Source organism: Lepidochelys kempii, chromosome 2 (genome assembly GCF_965140265.1).
Source record: "Lepidochelys kempii isolate rLepKem1 chromosome 2, rLepKem1.hap2, whole genome shotgun sequence".
Taxonomy (NCBI): Eukaryota; Metazoa; Chordata; order Testudines; family Cheloniidae; genus Lepidochelys; species Lepidochelys kempii.
In genome coordinates, this window is record NC_133257.1 from 255,373,606 (window position 1) to 255,399,145 (window position 25,540).

A 25,540-nucleotide genomic window follows, 5' to 3' on the forward strand; every position below is an offset into this window, starting at 1 on the left:
ATAACTAGCCGATTGCCCTACTTTCTCAGTATGAATCAGGAGGCTTCCCCTGTTACCCTCCTTCTTGTGTTTCCTCCCGGTATCCCACTTCCCCACTTACCTCAGGGCTTAGGTCACCACACCCCATCGAACCTAGTTTAAAGTCTTCCTCACTAGGTTAGCAAGCCTGCCTGTGAAGATCTCTTCCCTCTCTTCGTTAGATGGATCCCATCTCTTCCTAGCAATCCTACTTCCTGGAACAACATCCCACGGTGGAAGAATCCAAAGCCCTCTCTCCAACACCACCTGGGTAACCACCCATTTACTTCCACAATTTGATGGTCCCTACCTGCGCCTTTTCCTTCAACAGGGAAGATGGATGAGAACACCACTTGCGCCTCAAACTCCCTTATCCTTCTTCCCAGAGCCATGTAGTCTGCAGTGACCTGCTCAGGGTCATTCTTGGCAGTATCATTGGTGCCCATATGGAGAAGTAGGAAGGGGTAGCAGTCCGAGGGCTTGATCAGACTGATAGAAGAAAACCAGGAAATGGTAAAGAAGAAAAGAAAAGACATGGTGTAGTTTTTAGGTTAGCAAAATCCTATTTCATTTGTACATCTTGCTGTCTATATTTCACTGTGTTTCTATGGCAACCCCTCCCCCCCCAGCCACAAAATGGCAGGTTTGGGGGACATCTGGCGTGAAGAGGCTTGGATAAAATTGCTCCTCTCTTCTGAGTGTATAGTTGAGATAACAGGTCATTTTTAACAGGATATTTTTAGAAATTCCATGCTCTGGTGGCTGTAACTTAAGGGATTTCAAGCCCAAATGGTCTTAAATAGATGTATTGTGTTAGCTTCCATGGGAAAACACATGCAGTCAACTCTCTCCTTGTTTACTGGTGTATAAAATGATTGCTGCTCCTTTGCAGGGCAAAAATATATTAGTCGCTGTTTAATAAGTGTTGCCATTGTTTCGTAAAGGAGACGGTTGCTGCTAGGTCCTACAGGCCCAAAAGCTATTGTAACATGGGAATTTGAGCGTCCCTCTCTCTTAGAGGGAAAACTTAAAGCTGAATTATGCAGGCACCAAATAACCTCTGTTTTGTTTGGATACATTTTTGGGGTTAAAGGTTGTTTCTCTGCTCCCTCTGTGCTACTATTACAGTAATATGTTTTGAGGATGCTCTAGTAGTCAATTACTGCTCTTAAAGGTATAATCAGAAGGCAAAAATAAGTGGGGAAAATAAACAAAATGATTAATATGCTTAATTCCTGCTTCAGACCCCCTAAGCAGTAGGGTAAATTTCTGGCCCCATTTCTTTCAACGGGTTATAGGCCATTGACTTCAATGGAGCCAGGTTTTCACCCTACAGCTCTTCAAGAAACCTACTTTTCCTGAGTCTTGTTCTCAAAAGTAACTGAGCTGCTTTTGCTGAAACTTCACAAAAATCTGTGGCCTGAGGCAGAAACCAAGCCTGGAAAATTTCAGTCCAAGCGGTTAAATTTCGGCAAGGTTGTAAGCAAATGAAAATGGACTTGTAATGAAAAGTGGTAGGTAGTTTTAGCTATAGGCAGCACTACATGCATGGGCCCTGCCTTAGAATACCATTCATCTGTCATGCCAGACCTCTTCAATCTGAGGGCCAGACATATTGCTTCAGAAAGATCAAGGGGTGACAGTGAGTACTTTGGGGCAGATTTTTCTGTCTTGTTCCCTTTGCACTTTTCAGGTGCTGAAAAGGGAGCAGAAACCTCCTGCAAGGCTCTGCCAGAGATTCCCCTGGCATATGGAGGGTGGTGTCTGGTGGGAATATAGCTGGAATACCCAGGTTTTATACTTCATTTCCCGTGGCTCCAGGTGCAAAAGACATGTTGGGGGTGTGGGGACAGTGAAGTGGCAGGATTGGGCTGTGTTCTGGATTTCCTCAGTTGGCATGTGGTCTCTTGAGTATCTCTGTCAGCTGGCACAAGCTAGAGTAGCCTCCAGGCTGTTCTGGGGGTAGAATCAGGGAGCCGTGAGTGGTGGTTGGTTCTTAGGTTTTCTTCCCCACTGCCTCTTCAGCCCCCCTCTCCCCCTTTCTTGGGCTGTCCTTTGCTAGGTGCTCCCATTGGATTACGCAGAGCCAGTCAAGCTTCCAACCTGCTCCCTCTGAGACTTCCATTGCCTGTTACCTAACCAGGTTGTGGAGCAGCTAGAGCTACTCACTCTTTCCTCTCCCTGCAGTGCAACACATAAGCAGCGTGGCAGCTGAGCAGCTGCATCAGGGAAGGTACAGCAGCTGCTTGGAGACAGCTGGGGAGGATGTAGTGATGCAGCTGATTCAGACCTATACATTTAAAAATGTCAGGGCATGCCTAAGGGAGCATGTTCAATTCATAACCAAACACACATGCTTTCCTTACCACAACAGTTTGGACAACCTTCCCTAAATATATACAGTACCTCTTAACCTGAGAATTTCCAAGGTGCTCTACCAACTGTCCCCAGAGGTTACTTTATCTACTACTGATGTACAGCTTCTGTGGGTATTTATCAAAATGACACTGCAAGAGGAGGTTGCTCTGGTGGGGGAGTGGCATTATATGTGAAAGAAAGCATAGAGTCAAATAAAGTAAAAATTAGGGGTGTCAAACGATTACAAAAATTGCACGATTAAACAATAATAGAATACCATTTATTTAAATATTTTTGGATGTTTTCTACATTTTCAAATATATTGATTTCAATTACAACACAGAATACAAAGTGTACAGTGCTCACTTTATATTTATATTTTATTACAAGTTTCCGCCTCGGAGTATTGCTCTTTTAAGACTTCTGAAAGCATGCTCCACACCTCATCCCTCTCAGATTTTGGAAGGCACTTCAGATTCTTAAACCTTGGATCAAGTGCTATAGCTATCTTTAGAAATCTCACATTGGTACCTTATTTGTGTTTTGTCAAATTGCAGTGAAAGTGTTCTTAAAATGAACAACATGCTGGGTCATCATCCAAGACTGCGATAACATGAAATATATGGCAGAATGCAGGTAAAACAGAGCAGGAGACATACAATTCTCCCCCAAGGAGTTCAGTCACAAATTTTATTAATGCATTATTTTTTTAACAAGCGTAATCAGCATGGAGGCATGTCCTCTGGAATGGTGGCCGAACCATGAAGGGGCATATGAATGTTTAGCATATCTGGTACGTAAATACCTTGCAGTGCCAGCTACAAAAGTGCCATGCAAATACATGTTTTCACTTTCTGGTGACATTGTAAATAAGAAGAGGGCAGCATTATCTCCTGTAAATGTAAACAAACTTGTTTGTCTGAGCGATTGGCTGAACAAGAAGTAGGACTGAGTGGACTTGCGGGGTCTAAAGTTTTACGCTGTTTTTTTGTTTTTGAGTGCAGTTATGTAACAAAAAAATGTACATTTGTAAGTTGCACTTTCATGACAAAGGGATTGCACTACAGTACTTGAATGAGGTGAATTGAAAAATACTGTTTCTTTTGTTTATCATTTTTACAGTGCAAATATTTGTAATTAAAATAATATACACTTTGATTTCAATTACAACACAGAATACAATATATATGAAAATGTAGAAAAACATCCAAAATATTTCATAAATTTCAATTGTATTCTATTGTTTAACAGTGCAATTAAAACTGCAAATAATTGTGATAAATTTTTTTAATCACGATTAATTTTTTTTGAGTTAATCGCATGAATTAACTGCAATTAATCGACAGCCCTAGTAAAAATCTTAAATGAAACAAACTGTACCATAGGATATCTATAGATAGAAATTCCATACTTGACTAAAAACAGAAAATACAATAATAATGGGTGATTTCAACTATCCTTCTATTGACTGGGTAAATGTCACCTCAGGACATGATGCAGATAAAATTTCTAGACACCATAAATGAGTGTTTCTTGGAGCAGCTAGTCCTGGAACCCTCAAAGGGAGAGGCAATTCTTGATTTACACCTAAACGGAGCACAGGATCTGATCCATATGGCTCAACTGCTCAGTAATAGTGGCCATAATGTAATTAAATTTAATATCCTTGGGGGGGGATAATACAGAAAAACCTGCCATGGTAAAATTTTATTTTAAAAAGGGAAAGGGTACACAAAAACAAGGATGCTTGTTATATGGAAATTAAAAAGCGCAGCCACAAGGGTTAAATGCCTGCAGACAGCATGCTGGACTACTTAAAAAACACCATCATAGAGGTTCAGACTAAATGTATACCACAAATCAGAAAAGACAATAAGAGGACCAAAAGAATGCCAGCATGGTTAAATAGCAGAGTAATGGAGGCCAGTAGAGGCAAAAATTTACAAGTCAAATCCTAGTAAGGATAATAGGAAGGAGCACAAACTTTGTTAGGTTAAGTGTAAAAGTACAAAAATGCAATCCAGAGAAGCAACTTGCTTTAAAGATATAAAAACTAACAAGAATATTTTTAAGTATGCCGAACAGGCAGCAAGGCCACTAGATGACAAAGGTATTAAAGAGTAGCAGCCGTGTTAGTCTGTATTTGCAAAAGAAAAGGAGGACTTGTGGCACCTTAGAGACTAACAGATTTATTTGAGCATAAGCTTTTGTGAGCTACAGCTCACTTCATCGGATGCATTCAGTGTTAAAGGTGTTAAAGGGGCACTCCTGGAAGACAAGGTCATTGCAGAGAAGCTAAAGGTAATCTTTGCATCAGTGTTCACTGCAGGTGATGTGCAGGAGATACCCACATCAGACCTTTCCTTTTTTGGTGACAAATCTGAAGTTCTGTCCCATACTTATGTGTCAATAGAAGAAGTTTTAGAACAAATTGAAAAATTTAACAAGTCACCAGGACCCGATGTTTATTCACCCAAGAGTTCTGAAGCAACTCAAATATGAAACTGCAGAACTACTAACTGTAGTACATAATCTATTGCTGAAATCAGCTTCTGACTGGAAGGTATGTAAGGTAACATGGATTTTTTTTAAGGGCTCCAATGTCAATCTCTTGGCAATTGTAGGCTGGCACACATACCTTCAGTACCAGACAAATTGGTAGAAACTGTGCTAAAGAACAGAATTATTAGATGCATAGATAAATACGATTTAGTGGGGAAGTGTCAACCTGGCTTTTAAAAGGGAAATTATGCCTCACCAATCTACTAGAATTCTTTGCGGGGGTCAACAAGCATAGGAACAAGGGTGATCCAGTTGATATACTCTACTTGGATTTTCAGAAAGTGTGTGACAAGGTTCTTCACCAAAGGCTCATAAGGAAACTAAGTAGTCACGGGACAACAGGGAAGGTCTTTTTATGGATCAGTAACTTGCTGAAAGATGATAAACTGAGGGTAGGAATAAATGGTCAATTTTCACAATGAAGAGAAGTAAACAGTGGGGTCTCCCAAGGATCTGTACTGGGACCTGTGCTGTTCAGCATATTAATTAATGATTGGGAAAAGGGGGTGAACAGTGAGGTGGCAAAGTTTACAGATGATACAGAATTATTCAAGGTAGTTAAGTCCAAAGCAGACTGTGAAGAGTTACAGGTGGATCTCAAAACTAGGTGACTGGGCAAGAAATGACAGATAAAATTCAATATTGATAAGGACAAAGTAATGCACAGTGGAGAAAAAATAACTCCAACTACAGTAATATATAATATAAAAATGATGGGTTAGCTTTTACCACTCAAGAAAGATCTTGGAGTCACTGTGGATAGTTCTCTGAAAACTTCAGCTCAATATGCAGCAGTGGTCAAAAGGGCTAACAGTATGGCAGGAACTATTAAGAAAGGGATAGATAATAAGATGGAAAATATAATACCACTATATAAATCCATGGTGAGCCCACACCTACAGTGCTGTGTCCAGTTCTGATTGCCCTATCTCAAAAAGGATATAATAGAACTGGAAAAGGTTGAGAGAAGGGCCACAAAAATGATCAAGGATATGGAATGGCTTTTGTTGAGGAGAGACTAAAAAGATTAGGTTTGTTCAGCTTAGAAAACAGATAACTAAGGGGGGATATGATAGAGGTCTATAAAATCATGAATGAGTGGAGAAAGTGAATAGAGAAGTGTTATTTACCCTTTCCCACAATATGCAAACCAAGGATCATCCAATGAAATTAATAGGCCGCAGGATTAATACAAACAAGAGGAAATGTTTTTTCACACAAGGCACAATTAGCCTGTGAAACTCATGGCCATGGATGTTGTGATGGCCAAAAGTATAGCGGGGTTAGAAAAAGAACTAGATAAGTTCATTGATGATGGGTCCATTAATGGGTATTATCCAAGACGGTCAGGGATTCAACCCCATGCTTGAGGTGACCGTAAACTTCTGGCAGACGGAAGCCAGAACTGAAAGATGGGTGGATCACTCCAAAATTGCCCTGTTGTGTACACTTTCCCTGAGCTTTGGTGCTGGCTACTGTTGGAGATGGGATACTGGACTAGATAGACCACTGGGTCTGACCAGTGTGGAATCTCCTATGTTCTTCTGAGAACATAGGTTAGTAGAACAAAGTTATGCAGTTTGGGATTTAGCTTGGAAGCCAGAGGAAATATTCCTACTGTGGTGAAAAGTGCAACAGGACCACAAACAGGCAGGAACTTAGCTTTGGGTCTCTTCCAAAATATGGCACCTTTAGTAGAGCAGTCCCCCTAAAGATGTATTGAATTTTAGAACGCAAGGAGTGGAGGAGTGCCACCTACTAAATTGTCACCTACACTCCATTTCCTGACCTAGTGTGATCACAAGAGGAGGAACGACTTGTCCAGTTGTTAAGTGGATTTGAAATATTCTTAAATCTTGTAATTTGCCTTAATATTTATTTTATAACTAGTCAGGTGATACACATATAAATCAGTGTAATGTACTTTTGTACAGTACCTGAGGGGTACTAGAGAAGCATAGTTTCAGCACCAATCCAAGAGATCAAGCTGCAGTGGAGGGGTTGGACTGTTTGTTTCTTTCTGAGACTCCAGCCAGCATAACTATAGTCTGATTGTCAGAAAACAACCTCTTGTCTGCAGAGTTTTTTTTGTTCATTAAAATGAATGTGGTTGGAATAGGATCTTGAAAGGCCAGCTCAGCTGAAAGCTCATATAGTTGGACCTCAGGAACTGGTCCCATTAGTGATTCTGAATTTAACAAGCTCAGTTTAAATGAGTCTCCTGCGGAAAAGTTTGGGGAATGCGGCCCAGTGAAGTGGTGAGTAAGCAGATAATTGGGAATTTGGTAAGCGAAGAGACACAGGAGTGGCTGGGAATACATGTAGATGCACTGACACCAATAATATTTGTCCAAATCTGATTGGAGGGATGAGACGTGAACTTGTTCTCCTCTGGCAGAGATGTACCTGTGAGAGGAAAGCACATGTCTATGAGCCTTGGCATAAGTACCAGCCAGGCAGTTGTACTGCAGATATTTTTGGCCGTCATACAAAGAGAAGGGAAATCTTGAGCTGCTGTGCATATTCAGATCCACCAAACTGTTGAACATTAAGCCATTACTGGCCTCTTCAGTCTTGAGAGCTGCCTGGGTGAGAACATTGTTGTTCATGTATTGTTTGTAGTAAAGTAGTGTCTTAGAGACCCCAACCAAGAGCAGGGCCACCCCGAAGATGACCTCACCATAGCTAAAGCTGTAACAATGTTACCATTATAATTTGTTTTGCTCCTGCCCTAATTTTGCTAATACTAAACTGGTCTGCCTGAAATTTCTCATGCAATAGTATATCTAAAATGGTGTGGCCTGTATGCTCAAATTTGTTTTATTCATCTGTCCTAGGTGAGAGCTAGTGTTTCAGCTAGCACAGAGTGCAGAGGAAATGCCTCTCTCAGCAATGGGACAAGTGAATGGGTTGGAGTTCTGGCCAGCTATGCAGTGATAGCCACTCCATATAATTAATTTGTAAATAAGGCTTTAAAACCAGGCAGCTGGTTGCCATCTCCTTTTTTAGCTAACTAGTTTTCAGATGTTTAGACCTCTTTGAATTAGGGACTTCAGTGTCCACTTTTCTCATTGATATCAGAGCTGCAATCCCAGCCTGTGCTCTCTAATCTATTAGAAGTCTCCTTGGTTTGCTATGCTTTTCCCCGACAGGAGCTCTCTTGGGAAATTGGCCAAAACGAACAAAGCTTCTCCAAAGTCAGCCAAGGAAAGTACAGCTCTGAGGCTATCACTGCTTCTCCAGGCAGTGACAGATTAGAATTTGTAATTGTATCTTCTGATCACTTATAAATCAGGAGTTGACAGACTTGGGTATATTTAAAAAAGCTGTTGTGTAAAGTTTTTCTTTTTTTCCCCTCTCCCACCTAAATCATGGGAAATTAATTTGCACTCTTGTCAGCATAAGGCATCTGTATCTTTGTAATGAAACAAATATAAATTAAAATTAGAATATTTGACATTTTGAAGTGAAGACCTAATGTAGGATTTTGTGTACTTGATATGCATTGTATGATATAGACTATTTCAAGCCTGAGGCCGCAGTCATTTTTCCATTTCAGTAGCCCAATGAGTTTTTTAGGAGATTGCCTAAAGTATTTTATTCCATATTTTATACCCTGGAAACAAATATTACTCAGAAAAACAAATGGGTGAGGCCTTACTAAACTAGAAAGTTCACTAGCGTGACCAGACAGCAAGTGTGAAAAATTGGGACAGGGGGTGGGAGGTAATAGGTGCCTATATAAGAAAAAGCCCCAAATATTGGGACTGTCCCTGTAAAATAGGGACATCTGATCACCCTAAAGTTCACTCTCTTTGGTCTGTACGGTTTGTTTTTGTATGAAAATAGATTTTGCTTTAATAAAGGAACAGGATTGGATAAGTCAAGAGTTAGTAATGGTATATGGAGTCTTTCACATCTAGGAAGAATGGTCTAGTGGTTAGGGTGCTAGCCTGAGACTTGAGACCCACGTTCAATTCCCTGCTTCACCATAAAGTTCCTGTATGATCTTGGGCAAATCATTTAATTTTTCTTCCCTAATTCCCCATCTATAAAATAGGGATATTATTAATTCCTTGCCTCACAGGAGTGTTGAGAGACACTCAGATAGTAAAGGGATGGGTGTCACACAAGTACTATAGGTAGATCTAGGTTGTGATGTGATGTATCCCCAGGTGAAGCCTCGAAACTGTTGGAACCGCTGTGTTCCCCTAACTATTCAGCTGGGTTGCCCTCTCCCCATGGTCTGCTGGCGACACACAGCCAGTCCCTCTGGGCCCTGTTATCACCCTAACATGACAGCAGGTGGCACCACACACACAACTAAGTTACCTGAGTGCTTTACCTAAGCCACTCATGGACCAACAATGGAGGCACCAGCCAATTTCCCAGGTCCCCAGCATTGCATCCCTATTGGAGCATATACCCAGAATTATACCATCTTGCACTGCACAGGCATTTGTACGGTGCAAGCTCATTAATTATTCTGTCCTCCTCCCCCCTGCTGTGGGGAAGATATGCCCCAGCATTTGTTAACACAGCTAAGATTCTCAAACACTTCACTCAAAAACACCCTGGTTAAGATAAAACGGGTTTATTAACTACAGAAAGATAGATTTTAAGTGATTATAAGTGATAGCAAACAGATCAAAGCAGGTTACTTAGGAAATCAAACAATCGCAATCTAAGTCTCATACAAACTAGATAGGATTTGAATCAGCAAAATCTCACCCTGACTGATGGTACAAGCAGTCTTACAGATTCTTGATATGCAGGCTGCATCTGCTTGGCAGCCTGGGTTCCCCTCCACTTTTCAAAGTCTTTTGTCTTCCGTAGGTTCTTTCAGGTGTTGAGTTGTGGGGGAGTGAAGACAAATCAAGATGTCACTCCCTGTATTTTATAGTTTCTTCCAGTTTGCTGGAAAGTCTATAAATGTGAAGGGGGGTAGGGTGGGAGGAAGGAAGGGGTTCGCCTCCATTGGCCAAACATTCTCCATTGTCTCCGTGCTCCCTGGGAGGAGGCTTCCTTATACCGAGTTCCTGTGTTAGTGGATTCTTCCCTTGATGGGTGTTGATGACAGCAATTAACACTGTCTGGCTACTCCATTGTTGTACCTGAAAGGCTAGTTTGGGGTATTTCCAGCTTCACATCATATTTTAATAACTCACACATAGCAAGATTTCATAACTTCACATGCAATGATAGCACATACAGTCCAACAAGATATTAATGTTTAGCAGATCCAGACTTTTAGAATGATACCTCTCATGGCATACTTTGTACAAAACATCTCATAATTACATCACCATGATAAATATGGGGTGCTTTGGGGTGCAAAGTGCCACATAGGTTACAGCTTCAAATCCAGTGGGAGTTTGTGAAAGCTATCACCAACTGATGGCTGACAGGTGCCCTAGGTGCAATGAGATGGTGGGTTCAGTTCCTATTGCAAAAACAGCATCAAAATGAGAGGAAGGATCATGTTGTGGTTAAGGACTGGAACTTGAGAGATTTGTTCCTGATTCAGCCACAGACTTCCTGAGTGACCTTTGGCAAAAAAATATTTAACGTGTTGATACTTCAGTTTTCCACTCTGTAAAATGAGGCTGATAATACTTTCCTATATCAAATGGGTATTATGGGTCTAATTTCATTAAGTTGGTGTGATGCCCATACACTGTAGTTGTGAACAGCATAGAAAAGCCTATAAATCAGTACAACTGGTACCCTTCTTGTTACAGAGGCTACAGACTGAATAAAGACTAAACTAGAGTTCACAAAGACTCTTAGAGTTCATCCCTTCATATCACAGCTAGGACTGTTCAGGGAAAGTTTTCACTGCCATTACACTGTGGGTTCCATTGACTAGCCAGCTAAGCCCCCTTCATTTGCCACATTGTATTTCTAGCAGAGAAATAAAGATGGAGAGCAAACCAAGGCACATAGCTGTTATTTGGCTTGACTTAAATGTTTTCACACCCGCTTAAATGGAGAACTCAAGTACTATAACCTAATGTACCGTTAATGCAGAGTGGCATGTACCTGTAAGAGGCTGTAACTTAGTGTTTGTTCTTGTTGAGTAGATTCTGCCTCCTGTAAGATGTTTGGAACAGAAATACCATGAGTTGGCCAAGAACAATCCAGCAGGATCCAAACTCCAGCCATCCTTTTCCAATTAGCAGTGAAATGTGACAATGTTTTCGATGCCCACTTAGGTTGGGTTTTAAGGTTAGAGCTCAGATTAGCTCTGTCAGGCTATTTGTGTAGCTCAAAGTCTGTTTATTCAGCAGGTCACTCCCTCATTTCCCTTCTTGAGATGTAATAGTAATGCCACTGCTGATGCATCAGAAATTTAATGAGATGTGAAATTTCAAACTACTAGTTTTTGGGCAATTGTGTGTTTTATGAGCTTCTGAGACATGGCCTTGGAAGAGGTCCTGTGTATCAAGTTCTGCCTGCAGTGAGTTGCATGAGCACAGTTACTCTTGAATTCGGTGGGGTTTGTGCATGTGTCTTCAAGGGCATCTTTGTCCTTCTGTGTGAGTTTGTCACATTACTCTCGTCCAGTGCAGCACAGCTCCATCATAAATATTTTAAGTATCTTTCGTTAGAGGGTCTCATAATACTGTACAAGCAGTAAAGATATGATTCACCCCTTTGCTACAAAGCTGACTCAGGACACTAAATGGGATTTTGGGCAGGAAGGAAATCAAATTTATCTGCAAAATCCAGAGGTGAGCAAAGGGGCTGAATAGCCACGTGGAGTGTGTGTGTGTGGGAGGGGGAGAGGTGTTTTAAATAACTTACTTTATGGTGAAGGGATGGGTGATTTTATAGGAATAGAGACATGGCCTAAAAGTGAAGTCCATGTCAAGCTGGGTTAGTGCATATCTTGCAGTCAGTCTCTCTGCAGGACTCCCCTTGACATCAGAGAGAATTTGATCAGGCGAGGGGTTATCTTCTGGACAGGGCTTAAATTCTCAGAGTATTTCCCAGAGCCCCCGACCCCCATTCCTCATGGGAGGCGCCCAGGGACTTGGGGCTTCAGCCCCACAAGAGGTGCTATATGGACCTCCTGAAACCAGCTTGCAGCCCCCCCATTGGGAACTGTTGGGAACTCAGACAGGAGCCAAGTTTTGAAAATATTTACCGGTGCTCTGTTCCAGTCAGCTCCAGCTGAATTTAAGCCATGCTTCTGGACATGACAGCCTTTAAACCTGTGTGCTCGTAGGGAAAATAAGCCATTATTCCTTGTGCAAGTTCTGTTTTTCTTCCAATCAACACCTGTTTCTCCCTTTTCTTTACGTATTTAAATCAGTCCCAAGGTGGTTCCTACTAGCCCTTAAAAACCTGATATGTGAAACTGTGATTACCCTGGCTCCTGAATTGGAACTTTTGGTAAGAGAAATTTCTTTTTTTTCATGTAGCACCAACTGCATGCTTGACGCTTTACAGACAAGCGCCCAGCCAGAGTCCTTGTTCTGAAGAGTTTACAATCTTAGTATTTTAATGATGCCTGTTTTGTCTTGGTTTATTTCCTTATCTGTATGTTAGAAGAACTCAGTGAAATCTTTCCCATATTAGGGAAGGATGATGAGAGGAAGGATGGCCTTGTGGCTAAGGCACTGGACTATGACTCAGGAAATCTGGGTTTAATTCACAGCTGTGCCACAGACTTGCTACATGATCTTGCACAAGCCACTTAATCTCCCTTTGCTTCTGTTTCCCATCTGTCTGGTGGAGGTAACTCTTCCCTTTTCCTGCCCTTCCTGTCTTGTCCGTTTAGACTGTAAGGCATTGTCTCTTACCACGTGGATTTACAGTGACTAGCACAATGAAGTCCTGATCTCAGCTGAAGCCTCTAGGCAGTATGGCTGTAATACAAATAATATTGGAAACTGTTTTAATTGCTACATTGCTAAGATAATTTATGAAACACTTCTAGGATCCTGTCTGAAAAGAGCTTTTTAAAAAATGTTATTGCATCATTGAACAATACTGGAAACACACATCCAAAACAGTTACAAAGAAAACACAGTATTTCAAAACGCTGACCTTGTCCGTTGTTATCGCATTAGCCTCTGACTTGGGTTTTTTAAATTTGCCTTTTTATTACTTAGGATTTGTTCTTTGACATTTTTTTTTATTTGAAATTTGTGATCTCATAACATATTTCCCAATTGTTTTTAGTCTAGTGCTTTTATAAACTGACAAACTAGTCCAAACTCTCTACTACTGCAAGTGGATGCAGCTCCATAAACTTCAAGAGACATGTGCCCACTTTCACCAAAAGAGAATCTGGCCCTTAATCTCTCCCTTGTTTGAAATTTGGAAACCATTTTTAGGGCCCAGCAGTCCCATGAGGGACGTGGCTGTGCAAAGAATACAGGATCAGGCAATTCTGTTTCAGCTCTGAGAGAACTGTTTTGATGAAACTCCCCTCTAAAAGCTGTTTGCTTTTTTTTTCAGTTCGAAGATGTGACTGAGGATGAATCACTTGAGTGCAGTTCTCTGAATTTTCCCAAGAGGCTATTCCCGATGTTCTTTTCTCTTTCCCCTTCAGCTGGTGAATCGATACTTGTATTCGGGGAGTGCAGACAAGACGGTGAAGTGCTGGTTAGCAGACACTGGGGAGCAAGTCCAAACATACAAGACTCACAAACACAGCGTTAGCACTTTGAAATACCATGCAGGAATCTGTAAGTTTCCGTTCCAGAAATTTTGTCTCATTTTCCCTGCTATTTATGGATGTTTTTCCTTTGATTAAAAGTGAATAATAAAGGTAACATTATAGCTGTGAGGAGTGAGATCTTGTGAAATCTTCACTGACTCTTCCTCCTGCTCTAGTGCTACCAGATTCAGCACCAAAGTATGGCGCTCACTCTGCTGGTGAGCGGTTGCTGAGAGCACCTTCGCTTCTCCCAAGCAGAACATTAGTGCAGGTGCATGCAGCTGCTTCTACTCCCTGGCTGCAGCGGGATCCGTTTATTTCTGCACATCTCACAGTATATCTGGATGGGTTGGAAGCGTGGCTGGGTTCCATCCTCATGTGCACCAGCTAGCACGAGAGCCAGTGGCGTAGCTAGGTGGAGTGTACAGGGGCAGTGGACATAAAAAAAGGTGCCACCCACTGTACTCACCCGGCGGCACTGAAGGTCCCCGCCGCCAAAATGCCGCTGAGGACCCGGAGCGAGTGAAGGCCCCTGCCAAGCCGGAGCGCGCGAAGGCCCCCGCCGCCGAAGGGCCGCTGAGGAGCCGGAGCGCGCGAAGGCCCCCGCCGCCGAAGGGCCGCTGAGGAGCCGGAGCGCGCAAAGGCCCCCGCCGCCGAAGGGCCGCTGAGGAGCCGGAGCGCGCGAAGGCCCCCGCCGCCGAAGGGCCGCTGAGGAGCCGGAGCGCGCGAAGGCCCCCGCCGCTGAAGGGCCGCTGAGGAGCCGGAGCGCGCGAAGGCCCCCGCCGCCGAAGGGCCGCTGAGGAGCCGGAGCGCGCGAAGGCCCCCGCCGCCGAAGGGCCGCTGAGGAGCCGGAGCGCGCGAAGGCCCCCGCCGCCGAAGGGCCGCTGAGGAGCCGGAGCGCGCGAAGGCCCCCGCCGCCGAAGGGCCGCTGAGGAGCCGGAGCGCGCGAAGGCCCCCGCCGCCGAAGGGCCGCTGAGGAGCCGGAGCGCGCGAAGGCCCCCGCCGCCGAAGGGCCGCTGAGGAGCCGGAGCGCGCGAAGGCCCCCGCCGCCGAAGGGCCGCTGAGGAGCCGGAGCGCGCGAAGGCCCCCGCCGCCGAAGGGCCGCTGAGGAGCCGGAGCGCGCGAAGGCCCCCGCCGCCGAAGGGCCGCTGAGGAGCCGGAGCGCGCGAAGGCCCCCGCCGCCGAAGGGCCGCTGAGGAGCCGGAGCGCGCGAAGGCCCCCGCCGCCGAAGGGCCGGAGTGCCGCCGGGTGAGTAAAAATTTTAAAAGGTGCCTATAAATTAAAAGGGCACCACTTGTGCTCAGAGGCGGAGTGGCTGCTCCCCCCACTTCCCCTCTGGCTACGCTACTGACTAGAGCATGCAGGTATAGCAAGATATTGGGTTTGTGTAATGCACAATTTATTGTTCTCAAACTAAAATGTACATCTGTGAAACCTGGCTCCTTCCCCTTCCAAAACATTCTGTCTACTTTGACCTGAAAGCTAAAACTCCTATTCAGACCTTCATAATCTCCCATACTGATTCCTGCAAATAAGTAATGTCTTGTGTCTACAAACCCCATCAAGGCCTCGTTGTGGTAGGCACTACAAACAATGAAGATAGTTCCTGCCTCAGAGAGTTTACAGCCTAGACTTCTCACCATATCCTTGCCGCTCTCTGAATCCCTTTGTAGGCTATCTCTTCTAGCATGGCTCATTTACACTTCTTGTTCTTGGCTTCAGGATCATGTATAACGCTGATCCTAGATAGTCATCATCCTGAGCAGCGATGAGCTGCCAAAATCTGAAGAACCGATTCCTTCAGTCGCTCCAGGTCTTTGGCGGCACTTCGGCGGCGGGTCCTTCACTCGCTGCGGGTCTTCAGCGGCACTGAAGGACGTGCCGCCAAAGCCCCAGAGCGAGCGAAGGACCCGCCGCCGAAGTGCCGCCAAAGACCCGGAGCGCTGCCGGGTGAGTAAAAATTAAAAAGAGATTCCAAGCCAGGGGAGCCTCCCCAACTGGGAGCTCAGGCGGGCCGGACAGGATGGTTCTGCGGGCTGGATGTGGCCCATGGGCCGGAATTTGCCCACCCCTTTAACAACCGGTTCTAAACTGGCTTCAAAATTTAACAACTGGTTCACGCAAACTGGTGCAAACCGGCTCCAGCTCACCACTGATCCTGAGCCTTTTTATGTATCATCCTCTGGCCTGATCTGCCAGTGATGTAGCTGTGGTGTGCTATTTGCCCAATAAATGTCTCCATACCTTCTTGCATACAGGCAACATGGAAGAAATGCCCTTCCTGAGCCAATCCACAAGGCCACTGCTCTCTCTTCAGCTCCCTCTTCCACATCTGCCTCAAATAGGATACCTGCAAATAACTCTAACTGCATTGTTGTAGGGTAATTTGGAACTAACGGTCCATCCCTATAGGTGAAAGGGCAGTACAATGGCAGGTGAAATTCACTGTTGACAAATAGAAGGTAATGCACATTGGAAAGAATAATATGAGCTACTCAGACATACAGATCATGGGTAAACAATGATTAGCTGACATGATGCTGAACATGGTTTTCCTTGGTCCACACTGGCTGGTTGGTCATGATCAGAATCAAGTAAGCTAACTTGATTTCATAGTTGTTCTGGGGCACTTAAAAAGTGTTCAGGTAGACAAGCCCAGAGGCATGATACTGAACTATATACACTATATATTACTACAAAGGGTTCACCCCCACTCTCCTGCTGGTAATAGCTCACCTTTCCTGATCACTCTTGTTACAGTCTGTATGGTAACACCCATTGTTCCATGTTCTCTGTGTATATAAAATCTCCCCACTATATTTTCCACGGCATGCATCCAATGAAGTGAGCTGAAGCTCACGAAAGCTTATGCTCTAATAAATTTGTTAGTCTCTAAGGTGCCACAAGTACTCCTTTTCTTTTTATATACACTGCTGGTCTGATCCACTATTGTAACTCCTACTTCCTGTTGGGGAGGAGGACAGGAGAGGTGAAGGGGTGGGAGGTCTTTCTTTGTTTAATGAGAGCATGAGAAAGACGAAAGTCTCAGAACAATTCCCGCTCTGTAGCTCAGCTGGGAAATCAATTGACATTGGCTCACTTGAAAGATTACACACAGTTCAAATAAAACTTTCCAAGCTGCCACCCCAGTATTGCTAGATTTTGCACACTTTGCCGTCTTTTCTTTCATTCCCTTCTCTTTCCATAGCACTCCACGCTCTGTGACTAAGCAGTCACCATTGATATATTTAGCCAGACCTGGGAGAAACATGTGACAGAGGTGTTCACAAGGGTATTATTAGCTTTTAATATAATAATAAAAGCTAAAAGGATTTGACAAGAGAATCATAGAATATCAGGGTTGGAAGGGACCTCAGGAGGTCATCTAGTCCAACCCCCTGCTCAAAGCAGGACCGATCCCCAATTAAATCATCCCAGCCAGGGCTTTGTCAAGCCTGACCTTAAAAACTTCTAAGGAAGGAGATTCCATCACCTCCCTAGGTAACGCATTCCAGTGTTTCACTACCCTCCTAGTGAAAAAGCGTTTCCTAATATCCAACCTAAATCTCTCCCACTGCAACTTGAGACCATTACTCCTTGTTCTGTCATCAGCTACCACTGAGAACAGTCTAGATCCACCCTCTTTGGAACCCCCTTTCAGGTAGTTGAAAGCAGCTATCAAATCCCCCCTCATTCTTCTCTTCTGAAGACTAAACATCCCCAGTTCCCTCAGCCTCTCCTCATAAGTCATGTGTTCCAGTCCCCTAATCATTTTTGTTGCCCTCTGCTGGACTCTTCCCAATTTTTCCACATCCTTCTTGTAGTGTGGGGCCCAAAACTGGACACAGTACTCCAGATGAGGTCTCACCAGTGTCGAATAGAGGGGAACGATCACGTCCCTCGATATGCTGGCAATGCCCCTACATATACATCTCAAAATGCCATTGGCATTCTTGGCAACAGGGGCACACTGTTGACTCATATCTAGCTTCTCGTCAACTATAACCCCTAGCTCCTTTTCTGCAGAACTGCTGCCGAGCCATTCGGTCCCTAGTTTGTAGCGGTGCATGGGATTCTTCCGTCCTAAGTGCAAGACTCTGCACTTGTCCTTGTTGAACCTCATCAGATTTCTTTTGGCCCAATCCTCCAATTTGTTTAGGTCCCTCTGTATCCTATCCCTACCCTCCAGCATATCTACCTCTCCTCCCAGTTTAGTGTCATCTGCAGACTTGCTGAGGATGCAATCCACACCATCCTCCAGATCATTTATGAAGATATTGAACAAAACCGGCCCCAGGACCGACCCTTGGGGCACTCCACTTGATACCGGCTGCCAACTAGACATGGAGCCATTGATCACAGCCATTGATGAGACAGCTGACTTGTCCCATTTGGGAAATAGAACATCAAGTGGGCAATGAAGAACATTAGGGACCTGTTTGGGAAGAATAAACACACCATTCTAACCTTGTAAAAGAGAAACTGCCCCCTTACAACCAGTAATTTGTTTACAATATGATTTGTTACAGTAGCGCCTAGAGGCCCCAGTAGAGATAAGAGCATCACTCTGCTCAGCACTGTACACATGCATTGTCAGAGGCGTTGCCTGCTCCAGAGAGCTTACAGCTGAAAAAAGACGAGCCAGACAAAGTATTATTTTTGCAGATGGGGAACAGAGAAAAGAAACAATTTGCCCAAGGTCACACAGGAAGTCCACAGCGGAGCTGGGAATTGAATCCAAATCTCTTGAAGGCCAGGCTAGCATCCTAACCACACAACCATGCGTCATCTTCTCTTTGCCTCTGTAACTAATAACACCACAGATTATTAAAACTAGATTTTTTTCAGTGCAATTTCTCTTTCACGGGTTATGCTTGTTGTTTCTCTCTTACATTTTTGGGCTTGGACAATGAAAATGAATTTAGTCAACTCAGATGTCTGTGCTGCAGTTTTTGTGTTGCAAAGGTTGCCAGGGAATCTTGTTTAAGAACTGCTCCTTGCACTGAATTTTAACCCCTTCTTCTCCAACCCCCTCCACCCTCCATAAAAGGGGTTTCTATTGGGTTTGTAGGTAGGTTTGGATACAAATTTATTTATATACAAACTAAATGTTGGCCCAAACTTGATTTTACATTGCCCTGTTGAAGCTCAGTTATACAAATAATCTCTTTAAATGCAAAATGACAGTTCACAGGGAAATAAAGGATACCTGTCAAAAGGCAAATCCTGAAAGAAAGAGTGAACTAAAATGTACTTGCTAAGAGCAATGCAGTTGCTGCTCCAGCCTTCCCTTGCTTAATTTGAGATCTGCAAAGCTTGTGCCACTAGATGTACAGTGACAGGTTGCTCGGTGTACCAGTAAATAATACTGAACTACCACGTTTGTCCATTTCCTCTCTTTCAGTAGTCAATCAATGCCTTGTCATCTGTTTTGAGGGGTGAGATGGCTGGAGACAGAATGTGAATCCTTGGATGCCCTTCTGTTTCACAAAACTTTCCACACTGGCAGTTTATGATGAGGCATGAAATACAAGGATCACTGATTTCACCTATTTTCTATCTTAGTTCAGAAATTTCTATCTGTAGGAAAAGTCAATGAGCTGGGAATAGTTAAGAAAAGTGGTGCCATTAGAAGAGAATGTTCCCCAACCATTAAAGCTGGTTGATATGGTCCTTACTGTGCGTATTAATAGCTAGTTGTTCATAGTCTGAAATGTTCAAAAAAGTCTTGTGATTTTTGTGTGCCCAACCTGAAACTCCTTAAAGGCGCTGAGCATATACCCTCTGAAAATCAGGCCCCTTGAAAGTATCTCAAGTTGGGCACCCAAAATCACTAATCATGCTTGAATTTATAATAACCTTCCATAGTTCATATAGTATGTGATATACAATATAGACATGACACACACTTTCAATCATTTCTATAAACTCCTATACTGTAATGGAATACCAGCTCTAACCTGTGGCTTAAATCACTCAAAGGATGTATTGCTTTCAAGGATCCTAAGCTACAAGAGTTAATTGAAAAAATCAGCTCTTCTGAAAGGAAATGTGTAGAGTTGCTTGAAGATGCATTTTCACTGCTGAAGAAAAAGGATTTTCTTTTGTGTGATATCTCTGCACAGAGGAATCCTACCTGTTGATAATAAGCTTTTTTGGTTGAAAAGCCCAGGCTTTATTCTAACAGTGGTAAAGCCGTGCTTCATATATTATGAGAGAAAGTGTTAGACTCGTACTTAATTACTGGGGTTTGCAGTTTTTCTTTCAAAATCAGAAGGGTATTTGCCTCCGCTGCTTGATGCAATAGAAGAAACCGGTGAAGATACTACAGCAAGGAATGGGCCCCTGGAACTGTATGGTGTTCAAAGATAATGAAGGCTTCAGAAAAATCTTTGAAACTCTAGAGACTGTCAAAGCATGTGTATAGACAGGGAAACATACAGAGAGAAGGAAGGGAAACCTAAATGTGTGCAATTAACGTGGTCGGGTAGACTTAACATGAGAAGGAACCATAGACTTGAGGAGGAGCTCAGTACTTTGAAAAATGAGAGGTGTGTGTGAGGGAAACAAAGCCCAGAAGGAATTTAGGCTGAGTGTAATGAATGTGTAGCATGGAACAACAAATGTAGCCACAGAAGCAGCAACTGCTTGCTTTACAAATAAAACGAATGTTTTTGAGTGGGGAACATTTCAGGGGTAAAGTCGGGAGCTGGTTAGATGAACCTGAGGCGTGGCAGCATCTCCTGGAGGAAGATACCCATGTTAATAAAACAGGGTCCTTTGCCGTCATTTCATGTTATGTGCAGTAACTTCTTCCTCCCAGTGGATTATGTACATTGGCATTCTGGACCAGATCATCAGCTCCAGTAAATCCAGATAGTGCCACTGAAGTTCAGTGGAACTCTGCTGACTCTCATTAGCTGAGGGTCTGGCCCCACATCATCTAACCCTGCTCAGCGCAAACCTGTATTTCATGGTGATTAAAACATCAGTGGCTACTGGTGCATTGTCTACACTACTCTGCTGTTGGAGCTCCAGAATGCTTAGCAATGGTGGGAAAGACCATAGAAATGTAGGACTAGAAGGGACCATGCACAGAGGCTGGACAAGGTATGATCTCGGCCATCCCTGACGGGTGTTTATCTAACCTGTTCTTAAAAACCTCCACTAATGGAGACTCTACAACTACCCTAGGTAATTTGTTCCAGTGCTTAACTACCCTTAAAGTTAGGAAGCTTTTCCTAATGTGTGACCTAAATCTCCCTTATTGCGATTTAAGCCCATTACTTCTTGTCCTGTCCTCAATGGTTAAGGAGAACAATTTATCATCCTTCTCTTTATAATAGCCTTTTACATACTTGAAGACTGTTATGCCCCCCCCCCGTCTTCTCTTCTCCAGACTGAAAAAAAAAAGGGTTTGTTTAATCTTTCCTCATAGGTCATGTTTTCTAGATCCTTTATCATTTTTGTTGCTCTCCTCTGGACTTTCTCCAATTTGTCTACATCTTTCCTGAAGAGTGGTGCTCAGAACTGGCTGGAGTACTCCAGTTGAGGCCTTATCAGTGCTGAGTAGAGTGGAAGAATTACTTCTTGTGTCTTGCTTACAACCCTCCTGCTAATACATTCCAGAATGACCCTTCTCTCATTTACACAGGACTAAATTGGGAGCAACCTTACTGGTGTCCATGAAGCTAAACTGGTATGAGCAAGTGGAGAATGGGGCCCAAAAAGTGTTTTTCTCGAATAACTCATCCTTTATGATGGGTCACATGGCTATCCTCAAAAGGCCTCATTGCTTCTTTGTGTTAGTGTTTACAGGAAGTGGTGATGCCAGCGCTCGAGCTTTCAATTCAAAGACAGGAGTCCTGCAGAGGGTCTTCCGAGGACACAAGTTCATCATCAACTGCATTCAGGTGAGGAGGGCTTTAAATGTAAAGGACTAAACCTCCAAGCTGTATTTTGATTGTGGTGACCCTGAAATGTGCAGTATGGGATTAAATATGACCCTATTGTTCCAGATTCACAATGAATTATTGTACACAGCTTCCCATGATGGCACGCTAAGGATCTGGGATGTACAAGGAATCTGCAAGCGAAACAAGCATCGCCTGAAGACGGAGCGGTCTGTCCCGGGCAAGAGCTCTCAGAAGGGAAGCCTGTCTCGTCTTTTCAATAACAGAGTTGGCTGCACAATGCAACAGGAGAATGGGGAACTTGAGGCTGTTGAACTAATGTGATTGCCTGGAACAAACTTTCTGAGCCATCTGCTGTACCACTGGGTGCAGATAAGCCAGACCGTGGAAAGGGGTGGGAAATTATATTGCCCAAAGTGCTCAATCAAGAGTTCACATTCTTGTGAATCATGAAACTACTCTCTTCAGACTATTACTGACGTCTCGCCGCATCTCACAGTATATTGTAATGGAAAGTAAACTTACGTGGATGACTTACAGACCAGGGGCAATATGGGGTTAGGAGCCATTGTGGAAAGCAGTCCATGAGATATGCCTTCCCCTGTATTTTTGTTTGTAATTATAATTTGTATTTAAGTCTCCTTTTCCCAGTTCCTCCCTGTACAGTGGTATTTGACCCCACTGCTGTATCATGCTGGTCCCTGACAGGAGGAGAGGCAGGAATAAGTAATAAGCCAATAGGCTCCCTCCCCTTCTTATTGCCTGTTACAACACACTGCGATGGAGCAGAATGTGCAAGCGAAAGCTGCCTTGCAGGATGACTCTGAATTGAATTTTCTCAGCTCCCTTTGGGGTAATAATGTCCTTGCCTCTCGCTGATCCGAGTGACTTTAATGTAGGAGAGTTTGGCTGAGGCACACAGATGCCTGAAGTCTCTCTGGGGCTTGAGCTTACAGCAACAGAGCAGAGATTTAAATGGGCTTTAAAAAACTCCGGCAAACGACCAACCTGAACTTCAGGCCAGTTCCTCCCCATACAGCTCGAGTGGGAGAGCAGGATGGCAGTGGGTGTACCCGGTGGGGCGAGGGCCTTGTTTCCTTGTTGTGGAGCTTGGAAAGCAGGTCAACAGGCTTCAGGGATGCTGGTTCTGAAGGATGTGATGGAGGGGGGGGTTGAGTGAATGCAGCCACCCAGTAGCTCTCTGGCGTCTCTGCTCAGCCTGGGCTCCCTTCACATCTCATTAACCCGGCAGCGGTGCTGCCCATTCCATGACAGGTGCCATAGGAGCCAGACAAAAGCTAGAGAGTGCCTGGAGACCATAGAGGCTTTGAAATGAAGAGCATGGGAATGTAGAAGGGTGTTACCATGGAAGAAGGTGGGGACCTGTTGGAAGGGAGGTGGTGGTGTGTAAAGATCTAGAGTGAAATTGCTAGAGACCACCTAGGTGTGCCTGAAGGAAAGGGGTGCAGTAGGTTTGGAAAAGCATCTGAATCAGTGGTTCTCAACCTGTTTATGCGGCCCACAGTGTATTATGTGGGCTGCAGGTTGAGAACCACAGTGCCACCCCCGAACTGCCCACAGTCCCCTATGCCCAGCACCCCTGCCCACAGCAGGGCCAGAAACAGTGCCCTGGGTGCAGGCCGGGCAGCAGCTGGACCTGGACCCCGCCATGCAGGGCTGGGCAGCTGGGAGCCCTGGCACTGGGCCAGGAGCTGAGTTGGCCAGCAGCCAGGACCTGAGAAGGGGGGCCAGGAGCGGAGCCCCACCTGAAACCTGGGGTTCTGCAGCACCCTGGTAAACCCCTAGCTCCCAGTGACCCCCACATCCTCACTGCCCAGTGGCCGCCTCCCCCCCCACACCAAACCTATCCACAGACCCACTCATCAGCCCCCTGCTGGCAGGAGTGCTCCAGCAGGCTGCAAGACTGTCTCCCCCTCAGCCAGCCCTGCCCCCACCAGACCAAAGCAGCAAATTTTGAATTTTTTTTAGTACACAGCTGTGCGCTAATTGGGCCGCAGGTTGAGAACAGCTGATCTAAATTTAGGGGTGGCGCACTCGTCTTGTCCAGGTTCACTGCTCCTTGATAATCACTGAGCCATAAATATTCAAGTGTCCTTATATTTTTATTGTTGATATAGCACACTTTGCAGAATCAATGAAACAGATACGTAACCATGTTTTTTTATTTTTGTGGCTTTATTTATTCTGTATTGTGGCGGATAAATGCTGTAATACTCTGCGAGTGGGTAATAAACACATGGCATCTATAGATGAAACTGAATCCTTTATTTTCTTGCTGCATACATAGGATTGGCTGCAGACAAATGGCAGTCAGACAGGGAGGAGAAGGGGAGAAGCATAGGGAAAAAATCATGTGAACTTTACAAACATGTCCTCACTTTTCCCGCTTAGATGGGCTGGAGCAGGGGTGGCCAACGTATGGCTCCGGAGCCACATGTGGCTCTTTGGATTGGCCCCGACTCCGGGGCTGGAGCTACAGGGACCAACTTTCCAATGTGCCGGGGGGGGGGGGGGGGGAAGGCTCACTGCTCAACCCCCGGCTCTGCCACACGCCCTGCCCCCCACTCCATGCCCTCACTCCTCCCCCTACCCCCCCCCGAACCTCCTGCACGCCACGAAACAGCTGATGCAGAGGGAGGGGAGTGCTGATCGGCGGGGCTGCTGGTGGGCGGGAGGTGTTGGGAGAAGCTGTTGGGGGGCTGCTGACGTATTACTGTGGCTCTTTGGCAATGTACATTGGTAAATTCTGGCTCCTTCTCAGGCTCAGGTTGGTCACCCCTGGGCTGCAGTCAAGTCTGTTACTAGTGAAGAAGGACGGTCCCTAAATTCTTATGCCCTGCCTGCTACAGCTGTATGATGCCAACATCTCAACGCTTTAATCCACTGAGTTTGACTGACAAAGCCACAAAATACACTGCAGCCTTGGCACAAGGTATGTTATGCTGGGAGCCAGGACACCCTGGTTTCACATCTTGGCTTGCACTAGCTGTTGCACTTCACAACCCTTATTAGTAAGTGAGGGAGCTCATCCCCCCTTCTCCCCCCCGAAGCAGGAGAATGTGACACCCTCCGTTTTACAAATAAAGTCACGGATGGCAAAGTTGGGACCAGAACCTAGCTCTTCGGTAGCACAGTGCCACTCCTCAGTCACACTGCCTGTAAGGGCTTGGCTCAGCCTAACCATTAGCACGCTGTCCTCCCAATGCACAGCAGTGAACCACGGCAGCCTTACGCCTACAATGCTAATACTGTCTAGCAAACAGGTGTGTGAACTGGGGCAAAGTCTGTGCCACGCTGAACCCCACACATCGTGCCTGGGCCACAAGGATAACAGCCGACATTGCGACCAGTTGTTCCTGTAGTGCAAGCAGTCGAGCTGGCGACTGGGGATCAGAAGGTCTTGGGTCAAAGCCTGCTGACTCACACTGTGGGGGAAAGTAGCACGTCTCATACGGTGAGGGTTGTCCTAGAAGGAGTTAAACAAGCTGCCACAGGCCTATCTTTTTTTCTCTCTCTCTTAAATGCAGTGGTGAAAGTCTAGCCTTGCCCAGTGACAGGACCAGTACAGCTCTACTCAGATTTCAAGGCCACAAGGGACCACCAGATCACTTAATCTGACCCTGTGTATAGCACAGGCCCCCAGTGCCATCCAGGACCAGCCCTTTATACCCAACACCCCACGTTAGCGTGAAGTATTACAACCCACAGGAGACTGTTAGGTGCTGCAGGCAGAGAAAAGAGGGACTGAGGTGCACCAGTGCCAAGGTGCTGCAGTGGCAGAGAAATGATTGAGATAGACCCAGCTAATTCTGGTTACCCATGTACTGCAGTGGAAAGCAAACACTCCCATAGTCACTGCCAACCTGACCTGGAGGAAAAGTCCCTTTCCACCCCACATATGGTGAGCAGTTAGACCCTGAACAAGACCCAGCCAAGCACCTAATACTCCCGAGGGAATTCTGGTGCCAAAAAATTCTACACCAAAAAATAAAAATTC

The 25,540-nt window shown here is 44.8% G+C and overlaps 1 protein-coding gene across 2 annotated transcripts in view; it reads left to right on the forward strand.

Annotated features, from left to right (window-relative positions):
- Window positions 1-23,798, forward strand: part of WDR86 (WD repeat domain 86) — a 50,030-nt gene extending 26,232 nt beyond the window's left edge. Inside the window, exons 5-7 of one of the 2 annotated variants that reach the window (XM_073334633.1) lie at window positions 13,502-13,637; window positions 21,419-21,522; window positions 21,628-23,798. In XM_073334633.1, coding sequence (XP_073190734.1) covers window positions 13,502-13,637; window positions 21,419-21,522; window positions 21,628-21,846 — 459 coding nt within the window. In that variant the 3' untranslated portion in view covers window positions 21,847-23,798. The remainder of the gene's footprint in view (window positions 1-13,501; window positions 13,638-21,418; window positions 21,523-21,627) is intronic. The other variant, XM_073334634.1, reaches the window with a different exon arrangement.
- Window positions 23,799-25,540: the final 1,742 nt, after the last annotated feature.